At 48.1% G+C, this 23,055-nt stretch overlaps 9 protein-coding genes across 9 annotated transcripts; 6 read left to right on the top strand and 3 right to left on the bottom strand.

Annotated features, from left to right (window-relative positions):
- Positions 1-16: 16 nt before the first annotated feature.
- On the top strand, positions 17-2,264 carry BDV38DRAFT_178836 (uncharacterized protein). The gene is made up of 5 exons (XM_032052043.1): positions 17-326; positions 387-596; positions 657-1,135; positions 1,189-1,416; positions 1,468-2,264. Exons 1-5 carry the CDS (start codon positions 108-110, stop codon positions 2,255-2,257), a joined length of 1,926 nt encoding a protein of 641 aa, XP_031909952.1. The 5' UTR covers positions 17-107; the 3' UTR covers positions 2,258-2,264.
- A 449-nt stretch (positions 2,265-2,713) lies between these two features.
- Positions 2,714-5,079, bottom strand: BDV38DRAFT_257028 (protein kinase IKS1). The gene is made up of 2 exons (XM_032055569.1): positions 4,946-5,079; positions 2,714-4,889 (listed from the first exon to the last, which is right to left on the bottom strand). Exons 1-2 carry the CDS (start codon positions 5,002-5,004, stop codon positions 2,873-2,875), a joined length of 2,076 nt encoding a protein of 691 aa, XP_031909951.1. The 5' UTR covers positions 5,005-5,079; the 3' UTR covers positions 2,714-2,872.
- A 52-nt stretch (positions 5,080-5,131) lies between these two features.
- On the bottom strand, positions 5,132-7,847 carry BDV38DRAFT_257026 (putative GTPase NOG2). The gene is made up of 3 exons (XM_032055568.1): positions 7,667-7,847; positions 6,863-7,613; positions 5,132-6,437 (listed from the first exon to the last, which is right to left on the bottom strand). Exons 1-3 carry the CDS (start codon positions 7,762-7,764, stop codon positions 5,607-5,609), a joined length of 1,680 nt encoding a protein of 559 aa, XP_031909950.1. The 5' UTR covers positions 7,765-7,847; the 3' UTR covers positions 5,132-5,606.
- A 156-nt stretch (positions 7,848-8,003) lies between these two features.
- BDV38DRAFT_257025 (uncharacterized protein) lies at positions 8,004-9,069 on the top strand. The gene has a single exon (XM_032055567.1). The coding sequence runs from the start codon at positions 8,138-8,140 to the stop codon at positions 8,999-9,001; it is 864 nt and encodes a 287-aa protein (XP_031909949.1). The 5' UTR covers positions 8,004-8,137; the 3' UTR covers positions 9,002-9,069.
- Positions 9,070-9,437: 368 nt separating this feature from the next.
- BDV38DRAFT_257024 (TFIIH/NER complex subunit TFB3) lies at positions 9,438-10,864 on the bottom strand. The gene is made up of 3 exons (XM_032055566.1): positions 10,793-10,864; positions 10,499-10,739; positions 9,438-10,439 (listed from the first exon to the last, which is right to left on the bottom strand). Exons 1-3 carry the CDS (start codon positions 10,836-10,838, stop codon positions 9,590-9,592), a joined length of 1,137 nt encoding a protein of 378 aa, XP_031909948.1. The 5' UTR covers positions 10,839-10,864; the 3' UTR covers positions 9,438-9,589.
- A 142-nt stretch (positions 10,865-11,006) lies between these two features.
- Positions 11,007-12,869, top strand: BDV38DRAFT_178818 (prefoldin-like protein). The gene has a single exon (XM_032052042.1). It carries the CDS (start codon positions 11,099-11,101, stop codon positions 12,854-12,856), a length of 1,758 nt encoding a protein of 585 aa, XP_031909947.1. The 5' UTR covers positions 11,007-11,098; the 3' UTR covers positions 12,857-12,869.
- A 2,985-nt stretch (positions 12,870-15,854) lies between these two features.
- Positions 15,855-17,586, top strand: BDV38DRAFT_178805 (putative GPI anchored cell wall protein). The gene is made up of 3 exons (XM_032052041.1): positions 15,855-16,271; positions 16,330-17,392; positions 17,446-17,586. Exons 1-3 carry the CDS (start codon positions 16,043-16,045, stop codon positions 17,471-17,473), a joined length of 1,320 nt encoding a protein of 439 aa, XP_031909946.1. The 5' UTR covers positions 15,855-16,042; the 3' UTR covers positions 17,474-17,586.
- A 655-nt stretch (positions 17,587-18,241) lies between these two features.
- Positions 18,242-20,517, top strand: BDV38DRAFT_257018 (phosphatase PAP2 family protein). The gene is made up of 4 exons (XM_032055565.1): positions 18,242-18,465; positions 18,539-19,323; positions 19,383-19,394; positions 19,445-20,517. Exons 2-4 carry the CDS (start codon positions 18,912-18,914, stop codon positions 20,167-20,169), a joined length of 1,149 nt encoding a protein of 382 aa, XP_031909945.1. The 5' UTR covers positions 18,242-18,465; positions 18,539-18,911; the 3' UTR covers positions 20,170-20,517.
- On the top strand, positions 20,496-22,523 carry BDV38DRAFT_257011 (uncharacterized protein). The gene is made up of 2 exons (XM_032055564.1): positions 20,496-21,217; positions 21,307-22,523. Exons 1-2 carry the CDS (start codon positions 21,143-21,145, stop codon positions 21,835-21,837), a joined length of 606 nt encoding a protein of 201 aa, XP_031909944.1. The 5' UTR covers positions 20,496-21,142; the 3' UTR covers positions 21,838-22,523.
- Positions 22,524-23,055: the final 532 nt, after the last annotated feature.

The raw sequence follows: 23,055 nt of genomic DNA, 5'->3' as shown, positions 1-23,055 counted from the left end.
CGAGGACGACATGTTGCCTTCCGTGGGCGCCTATTGCAAATATCTATGATTATATTACTTACAAGAATCAAGTTCTAGACGCATCTGAAGTAGGCTATCAGTACACGATGAGCAACGAACAAGAAATACCTGGTGGGTTCCAGGATACGGATACCCATGATCATGCCGTATTAGCGCCAGGGGAGAGCAATGCCGTTCAAAAGGCCAACAACCATGGAAAACATTCAGACATGAAGTGGAAGCAGGCTTCCAAGACAGTAGACGAACGACTTACGTCCGATCTGTCTAATGAGGATCTATGGTTGCTCATTCGGAGGTTCAACAAGGTATGTCAAGTTTATCCCATCTAGAGGAACTATAAATCATTTTAATGACCCCTCGAGTAGCAAATACATCATGTTAAAGCCATACAAGGTCCTCCTCTAGATGAGCTGGATCTCAACCGGGCAGATGAGGAACAATTTCCCCCAGAAAAGCTGCGGGCAACTACTGAACGGTTCTATACTTCTGTGGTTGTTGGGTTGGTTAGTTTCTTCAGTCACATCACTAGACTGAGGTCATGGAGAGAGCCTAGACGTACCGCAACGTTCTGCATAGTAAGTTACTATCTTTTGTGTTGAACATGGAATATTTGTTTCAAACTAACTTGCTTAAAGGTCTACTTCGCAGCATGGTTTTTGGATCTACTTGTCCCTATGACAACCTGTGTTCTTGTTGCGTTGATTCTGTTCCCATCCACACGATCCCTGCTTTTCCCTCCTCGTAGCACTTCAGGGAATGACTCAGATGCTAGTGACGCCGGGCAGTCTACGCGTGATAGCATGACCAGTGCTCCAGAGACATACAAAGGCGAAGCAGCAGAGCAGGAGGCCTCCAACTTAGTCAACGATATCGCCAATGTCGCCATGGAAAGTGCCCGAGGAAAATACGGCCAGTCAGTAATTGATGATGATGCTGAGGGGTCATCTGAGCCTGAACCAGTCGATGTCGGGGCAATCACTGCAGAGGTGCAAGCTGAGAATGCACCAGCCGAAGATAAAACTAAAAAGCCTATGAAGAAAAAGATATCAAAGGCTACGAACCAGACAATGCGTATACTTGGTGATATTACTGATATATATGAGCAGCTTTCCAAGTTAGTACTTACCCCAATACGCAAAGAAATGTCTCTGACCAAGGTCTGAATAGTCTCCTATCCCCCACTCCACCATTCCTTACTATAGCACCCCGTCTGCAAGTGGTAGGGATATTAATATCTATAGGCCTGGTATCCCTCGTCACGTCGAGCCATTTTATGATCAAGTCTGGTAGCTTTTTCTTTGGACTGGCCATCTTTGGTGACCCTGTCGTGCAACGCACTATAGCCATCTTGAACGACAAGGTTGCAAACTGGAAAGAGTACCTAGACTTACAAAAGTAAGTCCCCTTATAAGCAGAGGAACACTATATATGCTAACTAGAATCCAGCACCCTGCTAAAAGGTGTCCCCACAAACGCCCAACTCACACTAGCCCTTCTTCGTCTTGGTGAAATCAACTCCACACCGTTGCCGCCACCCCCAAGCTCGCACAACAATGAACCCCTATGGCCTATTCGTCGCAAAGCTCCTGGTAGTATAACTTCGAGCAAAAACAACGATGAACCCACTACATCTCTCGTGACTCAAACTCAAACCCCCAAACCAGAGCTTTCAAAAGCAGAAGCCCGGAAGAAAAAATGGTCGAAGATCCTCAAGTTCATCGGCCGAACAATCGCAACAGCAATGAAAGGCCACATCGCATTCGACCGCGCCATGAGAATCACTGAATCTGCAAGCACGAAGACCCTAATTGGCCTGTTAAGCCGACGAGGCTGGATCACGGCACCACCTCTTGGGCCTCTCAAATTCGAGGCAAAGTTTGAGCGCAAGCGAGGTACAGTGGTCATCGACTCGTCCCAAGAGCAGCCTGTACTCTATTTCACGACTTGCCAATCTGCTAAACTGGATGATTTGCGACTGGAGAACCAGAAGAAAGGTGCTATATTGTTTCAGATTCCTATCCCTGAGATCAAGGAATTGAAGAAGACGGAGGGGCTAGGTTGGAAGGGGAAGCTGATTGTTGAGTTGACGGCCGGGACCAAGGATTCTATTGATGGGTTGGTGATTTCAAGGATGGAGCCCCAATATCAATCTTATCATCTTACTGGTATGCGGGGAAGGAATCAGTTGTTTAATCGACTGATTGCTATGGATGCGCAGTTTTGGGAAAGTCATTGAGTTGGGGGGCTTTTATATATCTATGTATATATATTTTTGGTGATTGGATTCTGTTTAGTTGAATAGTTCCGCGAGAGACTTGGTTTCTATATAGCTATCGAGTGAAGATATAAAGTCTTGACAAGATATAAACGCTCTAATGTGGCCCTCCCATAGTAGGAAGCTTTTGGAGAGCTATACCATGGCAGTGGCTTTGATGGGCTATCGGGTTTATTACTAGTACTCACATGTTTTCATTGAGTGCTTGCTGACCTCGATATTTGGACTGTATCTACTCGAAGATTACTATTGTTGATTGATGCCTATTGTAAGCAACAATTTTGTCAAAGTATCTGTTCCTGTTTGCTTTTTCTTCTTCCTCTTTTTTTTTTTTTTTTTTTTTTTTTTTTTTTTTTTTTTTTTTTTGGCGCCTGTAGATGCTTTATAAAAGGAGAGCTGAATTCCAGTATAGAATGGATTGAAGATATTGTTTCATGATTTAATGTATACATGCCGTGAGCTCAAAAGACACAAATTTCGTAATTGCGTACATTCATAAATAAACTGCGCTGATAGAGAGAAAGTAATACTAACTGGAAACAAGGAGTTCTGGTAGTACAAAAGCCAGAGTGGTCTTTATCTTGAAAACATCATCAACCGTGGAGTCTGCCAAAGGCACATGACGCCAAACTGCATGCTGAGGCTAACGGCAACAAGGTGTATTATGAGAAACATTGTTTGCATGCCGATGCTTTTAGTCCGTAGATTTAATGCTGCGAGCAGTAGCAAAGGGTAAAACATCCAGGGATTCACTGCGAGAGGGCTGCAGGGCTGGAACGCTGAAACAACCTTGAGAAGAAAAAAGCCCAATTGAATCGTAGGAAGCGGAATCTGCAAATCAGGAAGCGTACTTGATAGGAATGGAAAAACCCTGGTCAGGGACGGCCCGCTCGAAGATGGAGGAAGTAAATGTTGAAAAGCTTCACGACTTTCACGCACTTCAGAAGGCTCATTATGGACCGGTGGAAGAGATGGAGTGCTGGAGTACCTCCCTCGAATGATCATATCTCTTTCAGCGCCTAGCGACATTCTCCTTTCATCATGAGGACCCAGATCGTCGACAAGGGCCATCGGTCCGCCCCCATTGGGCTCGTAGTGGGAGTCGCGTCGGAGAGCTACCGGACTTCGGGAAAATGGTTTTCTTGGAGATGTAGGGGGTCTGGAGAAAGAAGCGGGTGTTGAGTTTTCAGAAAATTGCATCCTGGAACCGGAATGCCCGTCAGAACTCGAAGACCCAGTCCGTCTGGATCGTATGTTATCATTCACACTGGCTCCAGCCTGGAGACCATTCAGAACATCGTCTGCAGATGGTCGGCGATCAGGATTCACAGATAATAGCCGTTCCAGAAAGGTATAAAGTTGTTCAGGTAATTCTGGTCTCATCCTGCGAGCATGATCAAAACCAGCCCACTGGCTAATTTCTTCCCGGAGTCGATCAAGGTCTTCCCTCTCTTCATGGATAAGGTCAGCATTGCTGTAAGGAAGCTGCGCAAAACACAGAAAGTAGAGAATCATTCCCAAAGAGAAGATGTCCGATTTGAATGTGAAGTTTCCAAACGGTCCTCCGGGGTATTCACGACGTAACACTTCAGGTGCGCAATACGACACAGTCCCGGTCGCCCCGGTAGACAGCCGGATTGAATCCTGAGCCTGAACTTCACCGAAATCGCTGACCAAGACGCGTATACCATCACTTGTTTTGTGCAATAAACAGTTGTTTGGTTTGAGGTCACGGTGAATATAGCCGTTGGCATGGAGATAACGTAGACCGGATGTGATGTCTTTGAAAAAAGAATATATTTCCTCAAAGTGGAGTTTGCGAGGCTCGTTGGCGTCAGTATGAGGATCCGGCTCACCCCGGGACCTCCTCCTAAGACGCTCTTTCAATTGCTGGGTGGTTGTAGACGTCTGCACCGATCCACAAATGTAGTTATGCAGGTCACCAGCATTACAATATTGCTGCAGGATGAAGGCGCAGGGTACGCTTGGTCCAAAGGTGCTGATCTTTGCATCTTCAAGCCATACGTGACGGTAGGAGACGAGGTTCTGATGTGTGAGATGTTGCAGCAGTTGAACTTCTCCCAGGACTTTCTCAAGCCATTCGTGGTCATCTCCGACGGGCACGCGCTTACAAGCGTAGTGCCCTAACGACACGCCGTCTAACACATGTTTCACAAGCAAGACAACGCCTTTCCCACCTTTGCCTAGTATACCCTCCTCAACAAAGAACTTCTTGAAGTAATTGGGTATGAATGCCGCTGACGATATACCCTGGGATGCGCCGCTTGGTTCACTGGTGGGGCCGTCTGGAAGAGCCGACTGAACGAGGCGTCGGTGAGGGGACGATGAAGTTGACGAAGTCGCAGAGCTAGGTAGGCTTCTATGAAGCATCCGGAAATAATTGGGGTTGATAAACTCGGGTTGCCCTCCTGGACTTGTATGGTGGCCTTCTTGTCCCCCGCCGTTGTCATGCAGCGGACGATGGCAATAGGGACAATCAGTCAAGTCAATGTCGGCATTGCTCTCGGAAGCATTTCGGAGAACCAGTTGCTGAGAGTCACGATCAAAGACCACGACTGAGTCGTTATGGCGTCTGCCACACAATGACCGTTAGAGCAATGTTTACCAGTTGGGACCAAGCCACCTTACAGTACGACATCAAGGTTAGAAGATCCGTAGGGCACAATGGACATGCCGTCGTCCGCCATATTTAAAGGAAGACATGCGCATCTCTTGTATTAGGGAAACAAAAAAATATCATTCCCGAAGAGAATTTATTAAAAAAAAAAAATAAGATAAGCAAAAGGTACTTTCGGTGCATGCAGAAGAGCTATGATGAAAGCGAGGCTGGGGTGGCCCCACGTGAGCTACGGCGGTGAAGCACTAGCGCATAAACAATAACCATATTTCAAGTACTACTGCAGAATGTATGCACGTCTCGTACCATTTCATATCATAATTGATTGTTTTCAAAGCTAAGTGGGTATCTATAGTGAGTTGTAATGGTGTACATTACCAAAAGAAGTAATGCTTGCAATGCACCCATCACGGTAAAATCTGGCCCAGGTAGTAGGTTCCAGCCATGTCGTGTAAACGACGACAGGATAGGTTGACACCGACTTTCAGGGTTCTCGACTCGAAAGACCTGCGTCCATGCTCGTCTGGCCTGGTCGGTGGGGTCTGACCCTGCTTAAGAAGCGGCGTAGATTCGGATATGCTCCGACGAGGGTTGCTGAAGAGTTGATCAGCGGCAGCCTGTAGCCTGTTTTTGGCGGCTTGATTTGGTAAAATAGGAGGAGTCGACAATGGCTCAGTCATTCTCCTCTCCACTCTCCTCATCACTGACTTCAAGGTTTGCGATTGAATCATTGTCATCATCATCGCTGTCACCGAAGCCCTCAAACTCTCCATCAGATGTAGGACCAGACTTCGCTTCACTCTTCTCTGCTTCTTCCGAAACTGTGTCAAGCTTCCGCTTCCGACCCATTTCACCGAGTCGGCCTTCACGGCCGTTAACCTTTTCGCCCTCCTCACCGGGTGTGTGAGGTGGTGGAGTAAACCATGGGATCTTGCCTCTGAGGAAATCGTTGATCACCATCTTGGCGACACCATCAAGATCGGGCTCTCCTCCACGGAGTAGCCTTCCACCCTTACGCGCAAGAACAGCCAAGAACTCCAGAGGATCATCAGAACCCCTCACGCCGTAAGTACGTTCAAGGTGTTTGGGTTGAACCCTTTTGAGAACAGCAGGGATATACTGTTCAGGGTTCTCTACATTCTCGACACGACAAACACCACGAAGCAGAATATCTTCGGGCGTGTCATTTTGGTTGGGTGGGACCACACCAGGACAGTCGATGAGGTAGATCCTCTTCATCAGAGTGATATACTGCCAGACCTTTGTCTCACCGGGAATGGGGGCCACGTTGCACACCTTCTTTTTGCGCAAGGTATTGATGATAGAGGATTTACCCGTGTTCGGATAGCCGATGAAGCCCACAGAGATCTGCTTTCGTTCCGAGTGAAGAGCGGAAAACTGTCTCAAGAGTTGGATCAAAGACCCTTTACCGAATGAGTTGTTAATCGAGGCATGGAAAGCCAGCGTCGGATGATCTTTAGACAAGTGTCGCACCCAGGCCGCCTGGTGTTTTCGTTAGCATTCGAACACCAGTAAACAAGAGACTTAGAAAGAAGTAAAAATGGTTTAACAATAGAATGTGTGTAACGTTACTAAGAGACCTGCTACGAAGCAGCCGGATGGCTGAAGCAGGACTCAACTCAAAAACGGAGCACAGCTCGGCCCTTACGACAGGCTTTCAAAACGAAAACTCATCAGCCTAGCTTCAGAAAGAAGGTCGGCGCGGGCCAGCGTCAATCTACCAAAGCTGTAACAGACAGACTCCCATTGAGAATGGCACGACACGTAGTCGCTGGAAGAAGCCTTGACTTAGCAATGGCACAGGCATCATGGCCTGATTGGTGGTAAAGGTATGTGAAATGAACAAGACATAGAAAAAGGTAAAAAAAAAAAAAAAATTGTAGGAGGGGAAAGCGTGAGAAACTTACTGCTACGCCTGTTGGGACAAGGTCACACTTATTGAGCACGAATATCAAGTGCTTGTGAGGTGCCTCTTCACGGATGTACTTTTCAATACTCCTACACCGTGTGCCTTCAGGGTCACGGGCATCAATGACGTGGATGACCACGTCCGAGGAATCGATGACTTTGTAAAGCTCGTTCCAGATTCGCTTACTCTGACCCTTTGAGAAGACCGATTCAACTGCGGTGGCCGTAGTAGTATGCGCATCGTCTTGCACAGCAGACACATCTCCAGAGACGGCGAGCGATCCATCGGCATGAGTCTGATGATCCGATTTCTCAACGTAGGCATCATGCATCTTGACCGTCTCACCAGCCAAGTCTTCCAGTGATGCAACACCCAGTTTAACACGTTTCCTCTGAGCCTTGGGCCCAAATGTATCGCTATATGGGGAGGTCTCAATGGCCATCTTCGCTTGATGCTGTTTCAGCCCATTCACACCTTGACCGTCTCTGATCAGGCTCATGGGAAGCTTGTTGGTCTTGAGGAGAACTTGGTAGGGGTCCGAAGCCCGTTCAGCAACCGCCTCACGGAATGAGGACAGCGCCTCCTGGGAGATCACTCTTGTGTTTCCAAACCATTTACGGTTGGGTTCTATCCTGGCAACGGGGGCCTCTCTAGACTGATACGAAGCAGCCACGGTGATATTACCTTCAGCATCACGCCGAGGTTTACCATCCTTGTACATATTCAGCCTCTTCACCTTCTTCGCATCTCTTCATGAAGTCAGCCAACGAACAAATCACCAGGCCCTGGTGGGATAACTAACCTGTAAAAATTTTCACCCTTGACCCTAACATTACCCATACCATCTCCAACCTTCCCCTGCCGCTCCCGGCGAGTAGCCTCTTTCTTTCCTGTACCCATGACGAATTCTAGTCCCTGAGCTGGGATTTATATAGAAATAAATCTCAAGGCAGGGGTAGAGAAATAAGTTTGGCAGAGCGCAGGAAGAAGAAGAGGAGAAGGAAAAAAAGTTCATAGTCTGGAAGAAATTATTTTTTTTTGGGGCGGGAGCCAAGCTAAAGGGTGCACGGACCATTTGCGAGAAAATCGCTTCGATCTTTTTCCGGCCCTCGCAACAGAACCGCGTCTGTCATCGTCCGGTCCGGGTCCCCAAATTGCGGATGGAGAGTTGATTTGTCTGGTTTAAATTTTGTCTAAACGTTTTCATATCTGTCGCCCTTCTTATATTCGATTACTATCACTGGTCTTGGTGGAGTAAACGGGAGTGTTTACCATGTCTCTCTTCCGCAGTTGCAGGACTGCCTCTGTGCAAGCCCGTGGTTTCACCTCCTCGGCCTCTCTTCGAATCGGACCAGAGTCGCCCAATTTCGTCGACGTCCCTCGTACCGTTCAGCCTGACCTTCCTTCAAAGCAACATGTCAAGGGTACCCTGCCTGTTCCTCGCGAAATCTTCCCCGTTCGCCGAGCGGACAAGCCGTCCGAGGAGTATATTGCTGCCGCGACACCCCTTCCTTCCAAAGAAACCAAAGTCGACCCGAACGATCCCCATGCCCAATATATCAACTGGAAGCGCCGAATGGCAGAGATGAGGAGACAAAACCTTAGAGAAGGTCTTCTGGAACTGCATACCCGGAAGCAGCGGACGGATAAGTCGATGATGCAGCGCAGTGTCGAGAAGCAGAAACGGCGCGAGCGCATTTTCCGGCAGCCGGAGAGAGAGGATGAGCGATTGACCCGTTCTTCGGTCATCCAGGAGATGCTGCCTAAGCGCACCCCGGTGCTGCCAGACCCCAACCGGGAAGAGCGTCTCACTATCTCCAAAGCTCGATTGGAGGCTACGAACGCCCAGAAACAAGCGGAGCAGCAGGACTCTCTGCAAGCGCTGTACATGAATGCTCGGAACTTTATCACTACCGAAGCTCAGCTCGCAGCTGAGATCGACCGCGTCTTCCCTGAGGGTGAGAACGAGGCTTGGCGCAATGACCACCAGCAGGGCGAGAACGTCTGGAACTTGGGTCTACCCCCAACTGTCCAGTCTATCGTCAACGAGTCCAGGAAGAGTGAGGCAGCTCGCTGGGATCTTATCCAGGGTAGAGTCAAGAAGTTGGGCGAGCAGATCACGGGGGGCAAGTTGTGAATATCATGAGTTGTGCTTAGAACATTGTATATTACTCCAAATTATTGAGCTGATCCTCTTTCTTTTTTGTACACCTAGTCTTAGTCGACATTGGCAGCAATATTTTTGTTTTCTATAACAAATGAAGAACGCGTAGATAATTCAAAGGCATTGTCCCATCTGCATCGGGATTTTAAATCAGCTCTTACCACATTTTTTGGAAACACATTTCGAGAGCACAAGTCTCCTTACAAGCAGCTGCGCATGCTATAATTATTTTAGAAGCTCGAGAAAATAGAAAGATACGTCTAGAAGGACATCGCATGGTGCTTGTTTACATGATGAAGCGGCTAGAACGCCGATTGTATTGCGGGCATTCTCCTTTGAGTTGTTACGAATTCTTTTGGTTTGAGGGCCTGACAGGCAATGAAAGGATACAAGCAGCAAGATAAATATTGTTAAGGGTGGCCATATGCTAAACCAGATAGAAAAAAGAAAAGCCCTTCTTCCAACATATAGAGAACGCCATCGCTATGCACCTAACCCAATGCGCCATAGATGCCTCAACATCAAAACAAAGTATGAATCTATACCAAAATTCTAGGCAAACTAAGCGCTGCCCGCGGGACCGGTCGGAGATGCAGCAATTGCAGCACCTTCTGTTGCAATAGTATTCGTATTCGCCGCTTCCCGTTCAGACACCTCTTCATCGATGAAGCACCCCAAACCTGCGAATGCCTCGAGCAAGGTGCGCGAATAGTACTCTCGAAGGTCATACCCACCAGCCTGCATACGAGTATCTTGTCTAATAGGGTCAAGATAACTGGACGGGTAGAAGTCTCGCAAGGTGTAATAGTCTCGTTTGTCCGGAACCATTCCCCCGAATGGATCGTAAGGCTTCTCGGGTTCCGGTGTCTTAATTCTCTTGAGACCCTTGATAAGACCAGTATCACCGGCATCACCAGCCTTATCGGCTGCTGTAATCCCAGCTTGTCCAGCCTTTCTAGCATCCGAGTTACGTAGGGCAGCTTGCTTCTGTCGTATACGGTCCTCCTCGCTACGTCGAGCAGACGACTTCTTGAGTAGAACTTTCTGGCCTTCGCGTGCGATAGTGGCAGCGTCTCCTGGGCGTCCAGCAGCAAGACGACTGAGAACGTCTTCCCGTCCAGCAAGAAGCTCCCGGCGCTCATTCTCGTACTCTTGTCGTACCGCCTCCCTGCGAAGACGAGCCAGCTCCTGCTCTTCACTCTGTCTTGCTTGGAAAGACGAGGCTTCCTGAGCCTCCAAGGCTTGGTTGGCGCGGATAGAGCGCATGTTCTCTTGTGCATATTTTTGGAGATCAGCTTCGGTCTTGGCTACCTCAGTGCCATGGACAAGGTTCGCAATGATCTCCTCGCGTTGTTCGAGAAAATCATCCCAGGCTCGTTTCGAGTCGAATTCCTCTTCGCGACGGTTGAGGCTGTGACCGTTAGATATTTCGCTTTCCCCCAATTTCCTGAGTGGTATATATAAACATACATTTGCATGACTCTGCGCCGTATATCGACCTCTCGTTCTACGTTTATATCTTCGAATGTCTGTTTTCGAAATCGATTCTTTCGTAGCGTCTTGTGGCATCCGGCTACAGGACAATTCGCAGGACCCGAAGAGAAAATACGATCCACGCATGATTCACACATCTTGTGATAACATTCTGGATTGATGAGGAATTGCATGTCCGGGTTCAGGTACCGGGAGGATTTGCAGACGGGGCAGACCTCTGAAAAGATATTAGCGGAGGAGTCTCTTGGGAATAGATAGTCTTAAGCATACCGTCCTCATCCCCACGGTTTTGCATCGACTCGCGAGAGGGCGGCATATTGCTGGATGATGCTGAAAGACAAGAGAGATAACAGTGATGTCGAGACCTTAAGGTGTTTGGTTCCAATGTACCTAAGCCCAGCAGCTCGCACGGACCAATCAAAAGCTCCAGTGACCGTTCCGCTCCGCGGAATTTTCTTTGCCCCCGCCGCGATTCCCTCCCCTTCTGCGCTGGACTTTTCCTCTCTTTGCTCCTTTGCTTGGTGCTGGTACCCGCAAACTGTTATATCACCATCCCCGGCTGAGTACCTACTCAAGATGGGTGTCCCCGGTAGCAATCTACAGGAGCTTGAGCGTCAACGCCTCGAGCTCGAGGGCAACATTTTGAAACTACAAGAATCTCTCTATCATTGGAGAACCTGGGAGGCCGAGTACGATGGCTTGAAAGACGAAGTCAGCGAACTCGATGACGATGCCACGATGGATGATTTTCTTCGGATAGGTCGCGACTTTGGGGGGTCGCTGGTCACCGAAGATGAAGTCAAAGTGATACTTGGTGTGAAACAGGGTGTGGCCAGAACCAAACAACAGGTCATCGATCTTGTGGTGAGGCGAGTCGACTACGTGAAACAGAATGTCACGACTATGGAAAAGCGGTTACGTTCGGTAGAGAACCAACTACACGCATTTGATTCTGCTGAGCAATTACCAGCCGAGCTCACCTCGGACTTTCCCATGACGGAAATTGTTGAGGAACTCGATGAGGATGGCAACGTGATTTCGAGCTCAACTGCGACACCCGGAGACCAGGCGCCAGAGCTTTTGGAGCTTCTCAAGAAAGCAGGCGTGGAAGATGTCCCCGACGCCCCGAACGCAAATGGACAGTCCGAGTACAAAGCGGAGGATGAGCCCAGCTCAGCGGACAAACAAGAGCGTGGAGATACCCCGGATAAGTCCAACTTGCGGGAGACAAATAGAAACTCCGTAGCTTATTCTAAAGAGAAGCCGGCGGCGTCCGACTCGGCGACTGAAAAGCAGGAGGAGCTGCCCGTTACGGATATCGATGAATCTCCCGAGGATGCCAAGTTACGCCGCGAGATGCTGCAGTACGGGCTTAATGAAGTTGGAGCTGTTGTCGCTGAGCTTGAGCTAGACGAAGATGCAAGTGACATATCCATAGACGATGATTACGACGCTTTCGCGTATGACGATGAAGATGATGAGGAGGAAGATGAGTATGGACGGAATACTCGGACAGTTCTGAGCGAGGATTACCATCAACAGATGCGTGAGCTAGAAGCCAAGTTAAATGCTCGAGGAATGTGGAATATGGGCAAAGACACAGGCTCGCTGCCTGCGGAGGTCCAGAAAGAGCTTGAGCAGCCAGGTGTGGTCCGGGTTGAGAAGAGCACCGAGATTGCGCACGAACCTGTTCCAGAGAAGAAGCCGAAAAAGAAGGTTGCTTTCGCCGAGGATCTTGATATTGCCCCAGTCCCTAAGCCCCCAATTGCGGAGAAGAAGACTGTCGCGCCTCGGCAATCGGATGTGCCTGTCCTTTCAGATGCAGTTGTCGAGCGTACAGAATCAGCTGCGAAAGGCCCAGTCACGAATGATGCTCCCAAGAAGACCTCTCGCTTCAAGAGTGCTCGAAGTACTGGCGGCAGTGAGAACAATATTCGTCCTTCCGAGGCACGCTCTTCACTCCGCAAGCCGATCACGTCATCATCTCCTGCATTGCCTTTGTTCCCTGCCAAACCATCTGAACCCAAACCCTTCTCCCAGCCAATCTCAGATATCATGGAGAAGCCCCCTGCTCCCCGAGGACCTGAGGGGAAGATTTTAGCCGACACACTCGTCGAGCACGAGGTTTCTCAAGGTGCCGCCATGCCACCCGAGCCAGATGAAATCGATGAGCAGATACACAGGAAGGAGATTGCAAGCGAATTCTATCGGATAAGAAACAGGATGATCCAGCAAAATGGCGGCTTCGTTGGTGAGGAGCCGGAAACGGTGCCTATCGAAACCGAAGACCCTCCGAAGAGGGTGAGCAGATTTCGAGCTGCTCGGATGACTTAGTTATGAAAATAATAGAGCAGATACCCTTATTCACCTGATTTTAACTGATCCTTATCTATGATCCACGGCCTGTAGCAACGGAATTTTGCTTTACCATATGCCCTTTTCGAAGGGTACCTGGTCAGATGGGCATACCCTCCTTCAATGGTATATCCGTTCAACTGAATTCCAATATAGAATGAGGGCTCTCTGACTCCTCTTCTTTTCATATCATTACTGGAGGTATTGGGCTCAATCGAGTACTTACAAACAGTGGTGGTGTGGAACAAATGAAGTGTGGTTCTCGTTTCACCCTCAACATCACTGTAATTTCCATCATTAACATAGAAAATATTATTTAGTTGTGCATGGGATCATCAAAGAGTGGATAATACACTAAGGACCCGCATGGTCAACGGACAGTACATAGTAGCTGCTCGAAAATTTCTTATTCTAGGTTTATTTCCTTTCACTTTGTACTGCTTCTGCCTCCCATGACTTTTGGTGGTAGATATTTTACCAAGTATGTATTCATACATCAACAAAATTTGTTTAGAGTGATGTAAGCTCATAGACAGGGAGTTGGGCTCAGAAACATATATTATATACTTTCCGCAAAACGTTTCTTACTGCGAAATGACCGAAGGAGTGAGTAATCATGAAATCGAGTAAGAGAGACCCTTGCTATCGAGCCAACTACCCAGCAGATCCTCTATATAAGAATCATCCTACCAAGAAACCTAGGAACAAGGCATTTTATTAGAACAAAGGAACAGCGGTGCGGGTAGTCGCACGGCTTGCCACACCGGGAAGTGTTTACAACTCGTCTTTAGTCCTCCACACCCACTGAAGTACGAAATTTATATAGAGAGTCACGGTGCTTTTTTTTTTCTTTCCCCCCCTCCTTCCCTTCTTAATCTTTTCACATTTGAGACACAGGGAACCCCTCCCTCACAGAATGTAGGATGAACATATACTACTAGTCCTTAGTAGATTAATATTTTAGGAAACTAACATGCAAGGTTTATGCTATGATGCATATGACATTCGATTACTGGCAAATTTTGCCTATCAAGTTCTCGCTTGATGAGTCAGGAACACATTACGAGGTTAGGCACTGTCTCCTCTCCCAAATGGTCCACATGGAGCGCCTGACGGCGTACCACTCCAGGGCAACGGAGTTGAGTTTGGAGCAGTAGCCCTAAACGACCCTGATTACGCACGCGTATGCAAGACCTCTGCTCTGGACTCGCACAGCCGCAGAGAAAGAAAAAGCCCCGGTGTAGAAAAGTCTCGATGATTGACCGGCATTCGCTGCCTCAAAATGCAAGGGCCACACGCCATGCCGCTCCTACTGGGGCCATTATCTTGGCTGTCAAGGTGACGGAAAGTTTACTTCCCTTGAGAGCTTGTCTGGGCTGGAGAGTAGTCTAATGCACGCCACTATCGATAACAGCGGGGGCACTCTAGCTAGTGCAATTCTTTGAATCTAACGGACAGGAGGCCTAGGTAGCCAATCGTACTATAATCTTTTTAGATAGGTGTTTCAGATGTGTTGGGTAAACAATGGAGTCCTAGGCCGTGTATCCCTTGAGGGACCGACAGTTCTTCGTATCCTTCTAGAGGAAATATGGGGAACGCCTGGACGCTTGCGTTGACAGAGTACCAGGATAATAGAATGGGGCTGTTACCAAGAGGCATGGATTTTATGTGGAGTAAATCCGAACCAAGGTCGCCCAAACATTGGGGAAAAGCCTGCAGAGACTTCTGTACTACAAAGTACACACAACGAGATTCATACACGTCAATGCAAGGGATACTACCGGTTTAGGGCTAACTTCCAGTCGTGTTTCTATATATATAGATATATATACACCGGGATGGTGATAGTTGTCTGAGGCAATGATTGCACAATGCCCCAAGATTACGTAGAACTAGAGAGGTTGCCTAGCAAGAATGCTATTCAAGGGAAATCAACAATGAAGAAGGCTGTTGTCTGACATTACGTGGCGAGCCTGATCGACGTTGAGACCTTCCCCATCGAAAGAGGGTTGACCGTCAACATGATGACTTGGGTGGTGGATCTCTATTGACAAAAGAGGAATAGTCAGAAGCAGAAGTTTTGCCATTCGTTGAATGTGACGCCACTCCCCACTTTATTCTATCCGGGGAAATTGTTTCCCTTCTATCGCTCCTCAAACTTGATACCCATCGTTTAATCCACCATGAAATAACTTAGATGGAGTTAGGGTCCATGCCGTTCGCTACGGCTGATGGACCGAATTAACCACAACGACAGAGCCCCCTCACACGTCACAGTACTCCGTGTGTGGTGGTGGTGGTGGTGGTGGTGGTGCAAGAAGCCATTATGATGCAAGGTCTTGAAGGACACTGGGAATATTACACCCCTCACCACTTCGTCTCTACTACATAGTAGGAGCGTCAGTGGTTCGGTACGTCTTTGATCGGAATGTCCATTCCATCTATAATGCCTTAGTCTATTGTGCGGTTGTTTATCAATAGAATCGGCGATCCATGGTGGCCTTGACACTCTTGAGCCTATGTTTGGTTGAGAAATGAAAGCTGTACCGTGGATGGTGCACTATTGCCACTTGGCTTACTATGAGTGCCTTTTTCGAACCGTGTAATCGGGGTCATTGATCAGGGCATGGCGTCCGATGGGGCTGGATCCACCGCGGGTCCATTGCCCTACACTGCTTTTGGCCACTGATATGACTTCGATCTCAGAGCCAACTCTCAATTTGTTTCCTCTATGGGATTGCTTCTCCACGGTGATTTTTTTTTTGTATGACGTCGTCATCTTTTTCATCTTTTCCTTGCAATCCCGAAGCTTCCAGGCCTGACCGGCTTTGCCGGACAGTTGTCAGCTTGTTCACCCAGTCAATTGCGCCTCCACCACATCTATCCATGGTCCACTACTTCTTCATTATGCGTTGTGACTGGCCATATCTGTTTCTATTTATTCAATCTACATGGATGTGGAGCTGGTAGATTCGATTGACTTACCTCGTCTGGTATACCGGACCTTTTATGACGTTTCTTCGTTCCCATCTGTCTTTATAAATATTGCTTGTCCTGCTCATTGTTATTTTTCAATTCAATCTGAATAATCTCAAAACGGTCTTTACTTAAAGGCTTGACTGCTCCATTCGTTTTCACCAAGTGGCTTCATTCGCTAATTTTAATATGAAGAACTTCGCTACCGTTGCGGCTCTTGCTGCTGGTGCCAATGCCTTCGTTGGCAGGAGCAACAATTGCTGTTTCCATCTAACTGCATCCGGTGGCGAGTCTGGAACTGTTGGTCAGCTTGATGATGGACAGAACCGCATCCACGGTGGATTGCAAGAAGCTCAGTTTTGCATCGACTCCAAGGGTGCTCTCACGGATGGAAACGGTCGTGGATGCATTATTACTGGTACGGAAGCATTTCACAAGCTTTGACAATACGCTCGGTTAACTAACAATTCCTGTAGATCCAACTACACAGTTCCAGTGTGATGAGGGGGCCACGCCTATGACCGGTTGGTCTATCAACTCGCAGGGTCAGGTCTCGTACAATGGTGATGCGGATTTTGTTGCATGTGCGACTGGCCAGAACGGCGGGTTGAATATATATACTACGGAGAGCTCTGATGTAACTGAATGCAAGGATATCAAGTTGTCTGCCGACTCTTGCTCTAGCTCTGCTTCTGGCTCTAGCTCTGTCGCAGTCCCTGGCTCCAGTACTCCAGTCCCTGGCCCGACCTCTAGTGCCTCTGTTCCCTACGTTCCCGGTCCCTCCTCTAGTGCCTCTGTACCTTATGTTCCTGGGTCGAGTGGATCTGTTGTCACTCTCCAAACGACTGTGACCTCGACCTACTGCCCCGAGTCATCGACTGTGCCTGTTGTTCCTGTACCAAGTATTCCTGGCACTCCTGGAACCCCTGGTGTCCCTGGAACTTCTGCTACTCCCGGAGTCCCTGGCACATCTAGTGTTCCGGTTATTCCCGGCACATCTGGCACCCCTGGAACTACGAGTGGCCCGCCTTCTCAGACTGCTACTAGCGTCCAGCCGTCTGGTACTTCAACTGCAGGTGGAAGCTGCCCCACGGATCTCTCTGGCGAATATGAATACCCTCACTTGATCATTCCTATCGACTCTTCCTCACCTGATACGGCCGCTGGCACGTCTTACAACGGCACCATCTCGTCCACCGTCTCGACCATCTTCAACTTCGATATCCCCTCCTCTGACGCTGGAAAGACGTGTAGCCTTGTCTTCCTCTTCCCCAAGAAGGAGGATCTTGAGACTTCGTCTTACTCCTTCAGCGGGGACGGTAAGGTTGACTTCGCTTCCCTCCAATCCGCTGCTACCCAGTCTACCAGCTACAACAATGCCCCGGCAATCAAGGAAGACTATGGGGGCTTTACTATCTCCCCTGGCAACTCCTACCTCATCTCAACGTTTGAATGCCCGGCTGGTCAGGCCGTCAGCTACGAAATGAAGAACTCCGGTAGCACCGAGCTGGATTTCTTCGAAGACTACAACCCATCCCCGTAAGTTTGCCAGTATCATTGATCTAACAGAGGCAATAGCTAACAAATTCTAGTCTCGGTCTATACATCACCGTCTGCTAGAGTAAGCGGACTAGAGTTAACAGTCTGGCATAATGCGAACATGATTCACGGACTCAATGTGTTTTAATCATTTAAAAATGTTCAGATTTCAACAAGATCGTTTCTTTTCGGAAGTCAGGCTGGACAAATATTCTAATGCGGTATTCGAATGGATAAAACTTGCTTAGCTTTTAAGTCCTTGAAGTGTATATTACAATGCTCAAGGGTTAATTTATTCGAATATAATTTACCTCTTACATTCTATCTTAGAGCTTTTTTTGTAACAAAAAAGGACGGTACAAAGAACCACTGTGTCGGGAGTAAGAACTGTTTCGGCGAAGTCAAAGAGTAAAAGCCAACAAAGTGGTGGCATGATATCAAGATTAGAGCGTGCTTTTAATTTTGAGGGGAACAAACAAAAAAAAAAAAAAAAAAAACCATCTGCAGATCTGCTGACGACTGGTGAAGCCTCCTGAGTGGGTTATTATGGGGATCAACGGACGAGCCTTAGCGATCAGCAACATGGTAACGTACTGGACCAATACATGACACTGCGAATATGGCTGCCTGTATGGAGTATGTGACAGACATAGAGCGTATCCACACTTGTATTTCTTGCTACTCCGTAAGAAAAAGAAACCATGGTGGTTGTCACGTACGTACATACCGCTTAGGGTCTGGAGTCTGGACATCAGTGGGGCCAAGGAGTCTGGGCACATCTTGAAAAGAGGAGGGCTCAGCCGTCCAAGCCACTTCACTCGCCTGTTGCCTTAGGCGGCACCCAATTGAGGTAAATGCGCGACCAAATATGATCCTTCTATCTTCTTTCTTGTATTTATCCAGATTTTCTTTTTCTTTTTCTTTTTCTTTGAATTTCTTTTTTGTTTTTGCTTACATGAACTCTCACCTCATTTTGGGGCCTACATTCCTTCATTGATTATCACCGCGCAGGATCACGGTTACCTGGAATCCTCCGTCTTGTGTGTAGCGCTAAAGCTGTCTTAACAACTCAGGTGTGTTCACCGCAGCTATAATGCGTCGTGGCCCTTGCCGTCCAAAGGAGCTGACGAGAAACCTGATCCTTAGGGGTCCTCTACGGAGATTTTATGATTAGATCTGATCCCAACGAATCACCACCAAAATGGGCCACCTTCCCTCCAAACTGCCGTTCTCCAAGCGGCGATTAAGGCCGCGCATTGTTATCTCGTGGGTCTCGGTCTAATTCTGACCCAAAGCACGTTATGCACATGTTGCTAACCATATTTCGGCATTCGCAGATACATCCTTGACTATGTGATTCTTGTGTTCGTGCACCTTAAGATCAGCTGATATACACCTTTTCTCCGAGACCATGCTAACGAGATAATGCCATGACTGTAGCGCATGTATCGCCGGCTTTTACATCATCGACTCTATTGAGCCATATCATCAGCATTTCTCCTTGAACAATATTTCCCTTATGTACCCTTACGCTGTCCATGAGCGCGTGTCCATCCCACTCGCCCTTTGTATCTCTGGCGTGGCTCCTCTGATTATCATTGCGGTTTATACACTCTTGATCGATGGATTGTTTTCTCACAACAAACCGGTGGACCCGGCTTCTGGAAAGAAGAAGCTGACGGGTCCATACCGGTTCAAAGACCGGCTGTGGGAGTTCAACTGCGGTTTCCTTGGCCTTCTACTGTCCCAAGGCCTTGCGTTCCTCATCACCCAGGTTCTCAAAAATGCCTGCGGCAAACCCAGACCAGATATCATCGATCGATGCCAGCCCCGACCAGGAAGTGAGGATCCATTTCGTGGCTTGTCGAATTACACAATCTGCACGGGTGATCCGGCGATTATCAAGGATGGCTTTCGTTCTTGGCCTTCAGGTATGGACCAATATCGTCGAATATGGCCCTTTTATCCAGAATGCTAATTCCTTTTGTAGGGCACAGCAGCTGTGAGGAACCTTCTATATCTAGAGGTGATCTTTTACTGACATCGTTTTAGCTTCCTTTGCCGGATTGTTTTATCTGACCCTGTGGCTTTGCGGGAAGCTACATTTCATGGACAACCGGGGTGAGGTCTGGAAGGCGATTATAATCATCATTCCTTGTATTGGTGCCACTCTTATCGCAGTGAGTCGGATTATGGACGCAAGGCACCATCCATTTGATGTGATCACCGGCTCGCTTCTGGGCGTTGTCTGTGCCTACATCGCGTATCGCCAGTACTTCCCCTCAATCACAGAGCCGTGGAAAAAGGGGCGAGCTTATCCGATTCGGTCTTGGGGTAGAGATCCGGTCGCCCCAAGCGATACTGCCCCTCTTGTGGCCACTAACGAAAGCACTGCCGCGCTGCGGAATCCCGAGGAGGAGAGGCTTAATGCATCCGGCGTTCCTGACTTTCAAGATCCCACTCAATTACGCGCCTCAAGGTATATGCCTCCAGCTAACAACCCATACGCCACGAATATGTATAGCCGCGATGATGACGGACATTGGTCGTCTTCAAGTGAGGATGTTGCAGATGGATATGAAATGCAACATGGTTACGCTCGGACACAAAATCCGACATACGGCGGACAGCTTCCTCGCTACGAGACTGATACGTCATATCACTCCCAGATACAACCTCAAGTTACAGGTGTCAGCGCGTCCCATCCACCACCGATGACGACCGTTCGCTCTGACGACGAACGGGAATTGACGGATGTACCACCGCGAGCATTTTAAGCTGAAGCTTAGGTTTAAGAAACATTCTGGCTTACAGCCAGTGCCACGAACATCATGATTTTCTTTTGGATATGACGAGGGCAATCTAGGGTAATTTACGAAATTTCATAATTGTCTAGGGTTGGGCTATGGACATAGTTGGCTGGTATATATCTTTAGGAGAAGATATTCCGATTTCTAGACATCGCACCTGATTTGCATTCCCACCCTCTGTGATACCGCATGAAATGTATGAATAATGGCGTTTGGAATAAGAACTCCTTTTTTCCGTCTCACTTGTCTACTTGTTGGTAGTAGTTTTAAGATGCGATAAAAATAGGTGATTTATAGATAATAGATAAGCTAGGGATCATCACCCGTGGCTCCAGACCCTCGTGGCCGCCCCACGTCCCAAAACACACAATGGCGTCAGGGAACAACTACTTGCTTGCAGATGCACCACGAGGACGATTGACCAGGGGTGGTGTCGTTCTTATTGATCAGAATCTGTATGAGGTCGCACTAACTGTTTCAGAGACATGTTTTCTAGGGTACTAATCTATCATTTGGTCGTTTGTTGGGCGCAATGTTCCCGTTTCCCAGCCACCCCGCAGTCGCATTTTACCAGCCACCTTCATTCGACCATGGCCGCAACTTGCATATTTTTCTTCTTATTTTCCTTCCATTAAGCTCCTTTTACTCTGAGCCCTGCATAACTGCTTTGTATAGAGTCTTACTCTGTCTCTCCTCGTGCGGTTGAGTTGGCGATTTAGAAAAAACCACACGGTCCATCTCCCGGTCAACGCCAGGTCCGATTTCAATTCTGGCGACGGCCCATTATACGAGAAACCTATTTATCACATCTGGGATGACGCTATAGTCACCGTACTCAACTGTGACCATTCAACTGTATCATAAAATCGGTCTCGAGGAACTCTACTCACATCTCTGAATCAGCTGGCACCGACGATCGTCGTGTGGAAAGGCTATCAAGATGATCGGCAGTTTTTTCTTCATTTGCAATCGCCTGGTGGAGATTCTTTTCCTGATACCAATCATTGGAATGCTGGTAAGGCTGACATACCACTCACATCCCCCTTCCCCTCCTCAAGCTGTCTGTTTGCACTGGCATGAGTCTAGATTCTAACTTCCAAATAGGCGTACTTTATCGACGGATATCTCAAGGCCAATGTAATCACCCCGACCTACATCCTCGTGCTTTTCATCGTCAGCACTATCGCAGTCTTCTGGTGCTTTGACACATTAATCCGTCACGCGACCACCAAGCGCTCAGCCGCCTTTGTCGCTTTCGTCGACCTCCTCTTCTTCGGCGCTTTCATTGCCGGGGTCTACCAACTGCGCTTCATCGCAAATGCCAACTGCTCCCATTGGGATGGGGGCTCTGTGTGGGTCTCCCTTGGCCCCTTTGGAGCCTATGGCTACCGCACAGGCAACCCGCTGGCCCTGCAAGTCAACAAACATTGTGCGATGCTGAAGACCTGCTTTGCGCTGGGCATCATGGAGATTGTGTTCTTCTTCTGGACCGCCTTTTGGGCGCTGTTTCTGCACAGTCGGTCCGATGTGGTTGTTAAGGAGACAACGACAATTCGAAGGAGAAGTCACAGCAGTCGGCGTGGACATGGACATCGTCGGAGCTCCAGTCATCGCCGGCCGCAATATGTGGTCTAATCATATTTCCTCCATTTCGCTTATTTTTCCGCATTACTTTCCTCGAACAGTTTATGATTTACGGATATGACTTGGATGACATAGATAATGGGACGCCAAAAGCGCTAAAGGAAAAATCACAAAAAAATAAAAAAGAAAAAGAAAAAAGAAATGAAAAATGGGAAAAAAAGGGAAAAGGAAATGACGCCCCCACCGGGAGAGAGACGAAGATTGGTAATGAAACTACGCGATGTGATAGTGATGTGATGATATTATGATACTATTTGAAAGATGACACGGTTTCTGTTTATTGAACTTTGGACTCCATTCCATAGCTGCGATCGCCTGTGTCCGGTGCTCTTCTTTGATCCTGTGATGCTATGTGTATGTTGTTTTCGAAGCCAGACCTTTCACAGACTCCACCGGATTCGGCGTAATCCTGCACAGCTTTGCTTTCCTTGTGATATTATGACACATGATTTCTCCCTAATTGAACTTTCTATGATAATAGTAATTTGGAGCATGCTTTCACCTAAGCACTAGGCCGTCAGCTAGACGATTAGGTACCCGAGATATATATCCATTGGTCCGGACTGGCATTTGCAGGTCACACATGTGGATTACCGGGAAGATCCCTACACTAGTTCGTGAGCGAGGTAGAGTATAGTTCATTTAGTGACGAACTGCTCAGGCAGCCTCAAGCGGCGACATTTGTGATAGAAGGATATAGTTCCTGTTAGCGTGGCGGGTATTCCTCCAATCTAAGTTCCCGGAGACGGTCCCTTCCGATCGCCCCGCGGCTGATAAGGATTAAATCAATCGTGAACAGTGGGGCAGCTGAATTTCCCATCACTTCTCTTGTCTCAATTAATGTGACTCTTAGTTTTGAAATCCTCATTCGGTCTTGCATCTAGCGTGATGCATTTTCTAGTAGCTAGGGTTACATGGCCCTCTATCCGACCACCCCGAATTGTCAGCGCTGCGTCGCTGCAACGAGAGACCAAAGATTATGACGAGAGGAGTTCCACCTCGGTGACCTCCGATGGCAACTTTCCATGCACGTATCAGCACCCCCCGACTCCTGCCTATCCCACCGCTAATCCGCGCTATATCACGACCTCTAGACCAAGCTACACATATAGCACCTGGATCACATTGCATCATCAGCGTCTACGGCTGTCACGCCTGATGTTGTCTCCAGAAGTTCGAATGACCATTGGCCAGGTCCAGCGTTCTATC

This window comes from Aspergillus pseudotamarii, assembly GCF_009193445.1.
Source record: "Aspergillus pseudotamarii strain CBS 117625 unplaced genomic scaffold BDV38scaffold_60, whole genome shotgun sequence".
In the NCBI taxonomy this organism is placed as follows: Eukaryota; Fungi; Ascomycota; class Eurotiomycetes; order Eurotiales; family Aspergillaceae; genus Aspergillus; species Aspergillus pseudotamarii.
This window is presented reverse-complemented; position numbering and strand designations above follow the sequence as displayed.

Excerpts from the sequence above, each read along its gene's own strand:
- BDV38DRAFT_257028 (XM_032055569.1), bottom strand. The coding sequence starts at position 5,004 with ATGGCGGACGACGGCATGTCCATTGTGCCCTACGGATCTTCTAACCTT. Across the intron at positions 4,890-4,945 it reads TCTAACCTTGATGTCGTACT|ACGCCATAACGACTCAGTCG; the intron begins GTAAGGTGGCTT and ends ATTGTGTGGCAG.
- BDV38DRAFT_178836 (XM_032052043.1), top strand. The coding sequence starts at position 108 with ATGAGCAACGAACAAGAAATACCTGGTGGGTTCCAGGATACGGATACC. Across the intron at positions 327-386 it reads TCATTCGGAGGTTCAACAAG|CAAATACATCATGTTAAAGC; the intron begins GTATGTCAAGTT and ends CCCCTCGAGTAG. Across the intron at positions 1,136-1,188 it reads ATATATGAGCAGCTTTCCAA|TCTCCTATCCCCCACTCCAC; the intron begins GTTAGTACTTAC and ends AGGTCTGAATAG.
- BDV38DRAFT_257011 (XM_032055564.1), top strand. The coding sequence starts at position 21,143 with ATGATCGGCAGTTTTTTCTTCATTTGCAATCGCCTGGTGGAGATTCTT. Across the intron at positions 21,218-21,306 it reads TACCAATCATTGGAATGCTG|GCGTACTTTATCGACGGATA; the intron begins GTAAGGCTGACA and ends ACTTCCAAATAG.
- BDV38DRAFT_257018 (XM_032055565.1), top strand. The coding sequence starts at position 18,912 with ATGTACCCTTACGCTGTCCATGAGCGCGTGTCCATCCCACTCGCCCTT.
- BDV38DRAFT_257025 (XM_032055567.1), top strand. The coding sequence starts at position 8,138 with ATGTCTCTCTTCCGCAGTTGCAGGACTGCCTCTGTGCAAGCCCGTGGT.
- BDV38DRAFT_178818 (XM_032052042.1), top strand. The coding sequence starts at position 11,099 with ATGGGTGTCCCCGGTAGCAATCTACAGGAGCTTGAGCGTCAACGCCTC.
- BDV38DRAFT_178805 (XM_032052041.1), top strand. The coding sequence starts at position 16,043 with ATGAAGAACTTCGCTACCGTTGCGGCTCTTGCTGCTGGTGCCAATGCC. Across the intron at positions 16,272-16,329 it reads TCGTGGATGCATTATTACTG|ATCCAACTACACAGTTCCAG; the intron begins GTACGGAAGCAT and ends CAATTCCTGTAG. Across the intron at positions 17,393-17,445 it reads GAAGACTACAACCCATCCCC|TCTCGGTCTATACATCACCG; the intron begins GTAAGTTTGCCA and ends AACAAATTCTAG.
- BDV38DRAFT_257024 (XM_032055566.1), bottom strand. The coding sequence starts at position 10,838 with ATGCCGCCCTCTCGCGAGTCGATGCAAAACCGTGGGGATGAGGACG. Across the intron at positions 10,740-10,792 it reads AAACCGTGGGGATGAGGACG|AGGTCTGCCCCGTCTGCAAA; the intron begins GTATGCTTAAGA and ends ATATCTTTTCAG. Across the intron at positions 10,440-10,498 it reads CGGCGCAGAGTCATGCAAAT|CCTCAACCGTCGCGAAGAGG; the intron begins GTATGTTTATAT and ends TAACGGTCACAG.
- BDV38DRAFT_257026 (XM_032055568.1), bottom strand. The coding sequence starts at position 7,764 with ATGGGTACAGGAAAGAAAGAGGCTACTCGCCGGGAGCGGCAGGGGAAG. Across the intron at positions 7,614-7,666 it reads AAGGGTGAAAATTTTTACAG|AGATGCGAAGAAGGTGAAGA; the intron begins GTTAGTTATCCC and ends GACTTCATGAAG. Across the intron at positions 6,438-6,862 it reads TTGTCCCAACAGGCGTAGCA|GCGGCCTGGGTGCGACACTT; the intron begins GTAAGTTTCTCA and ends CGAAAACACCAG.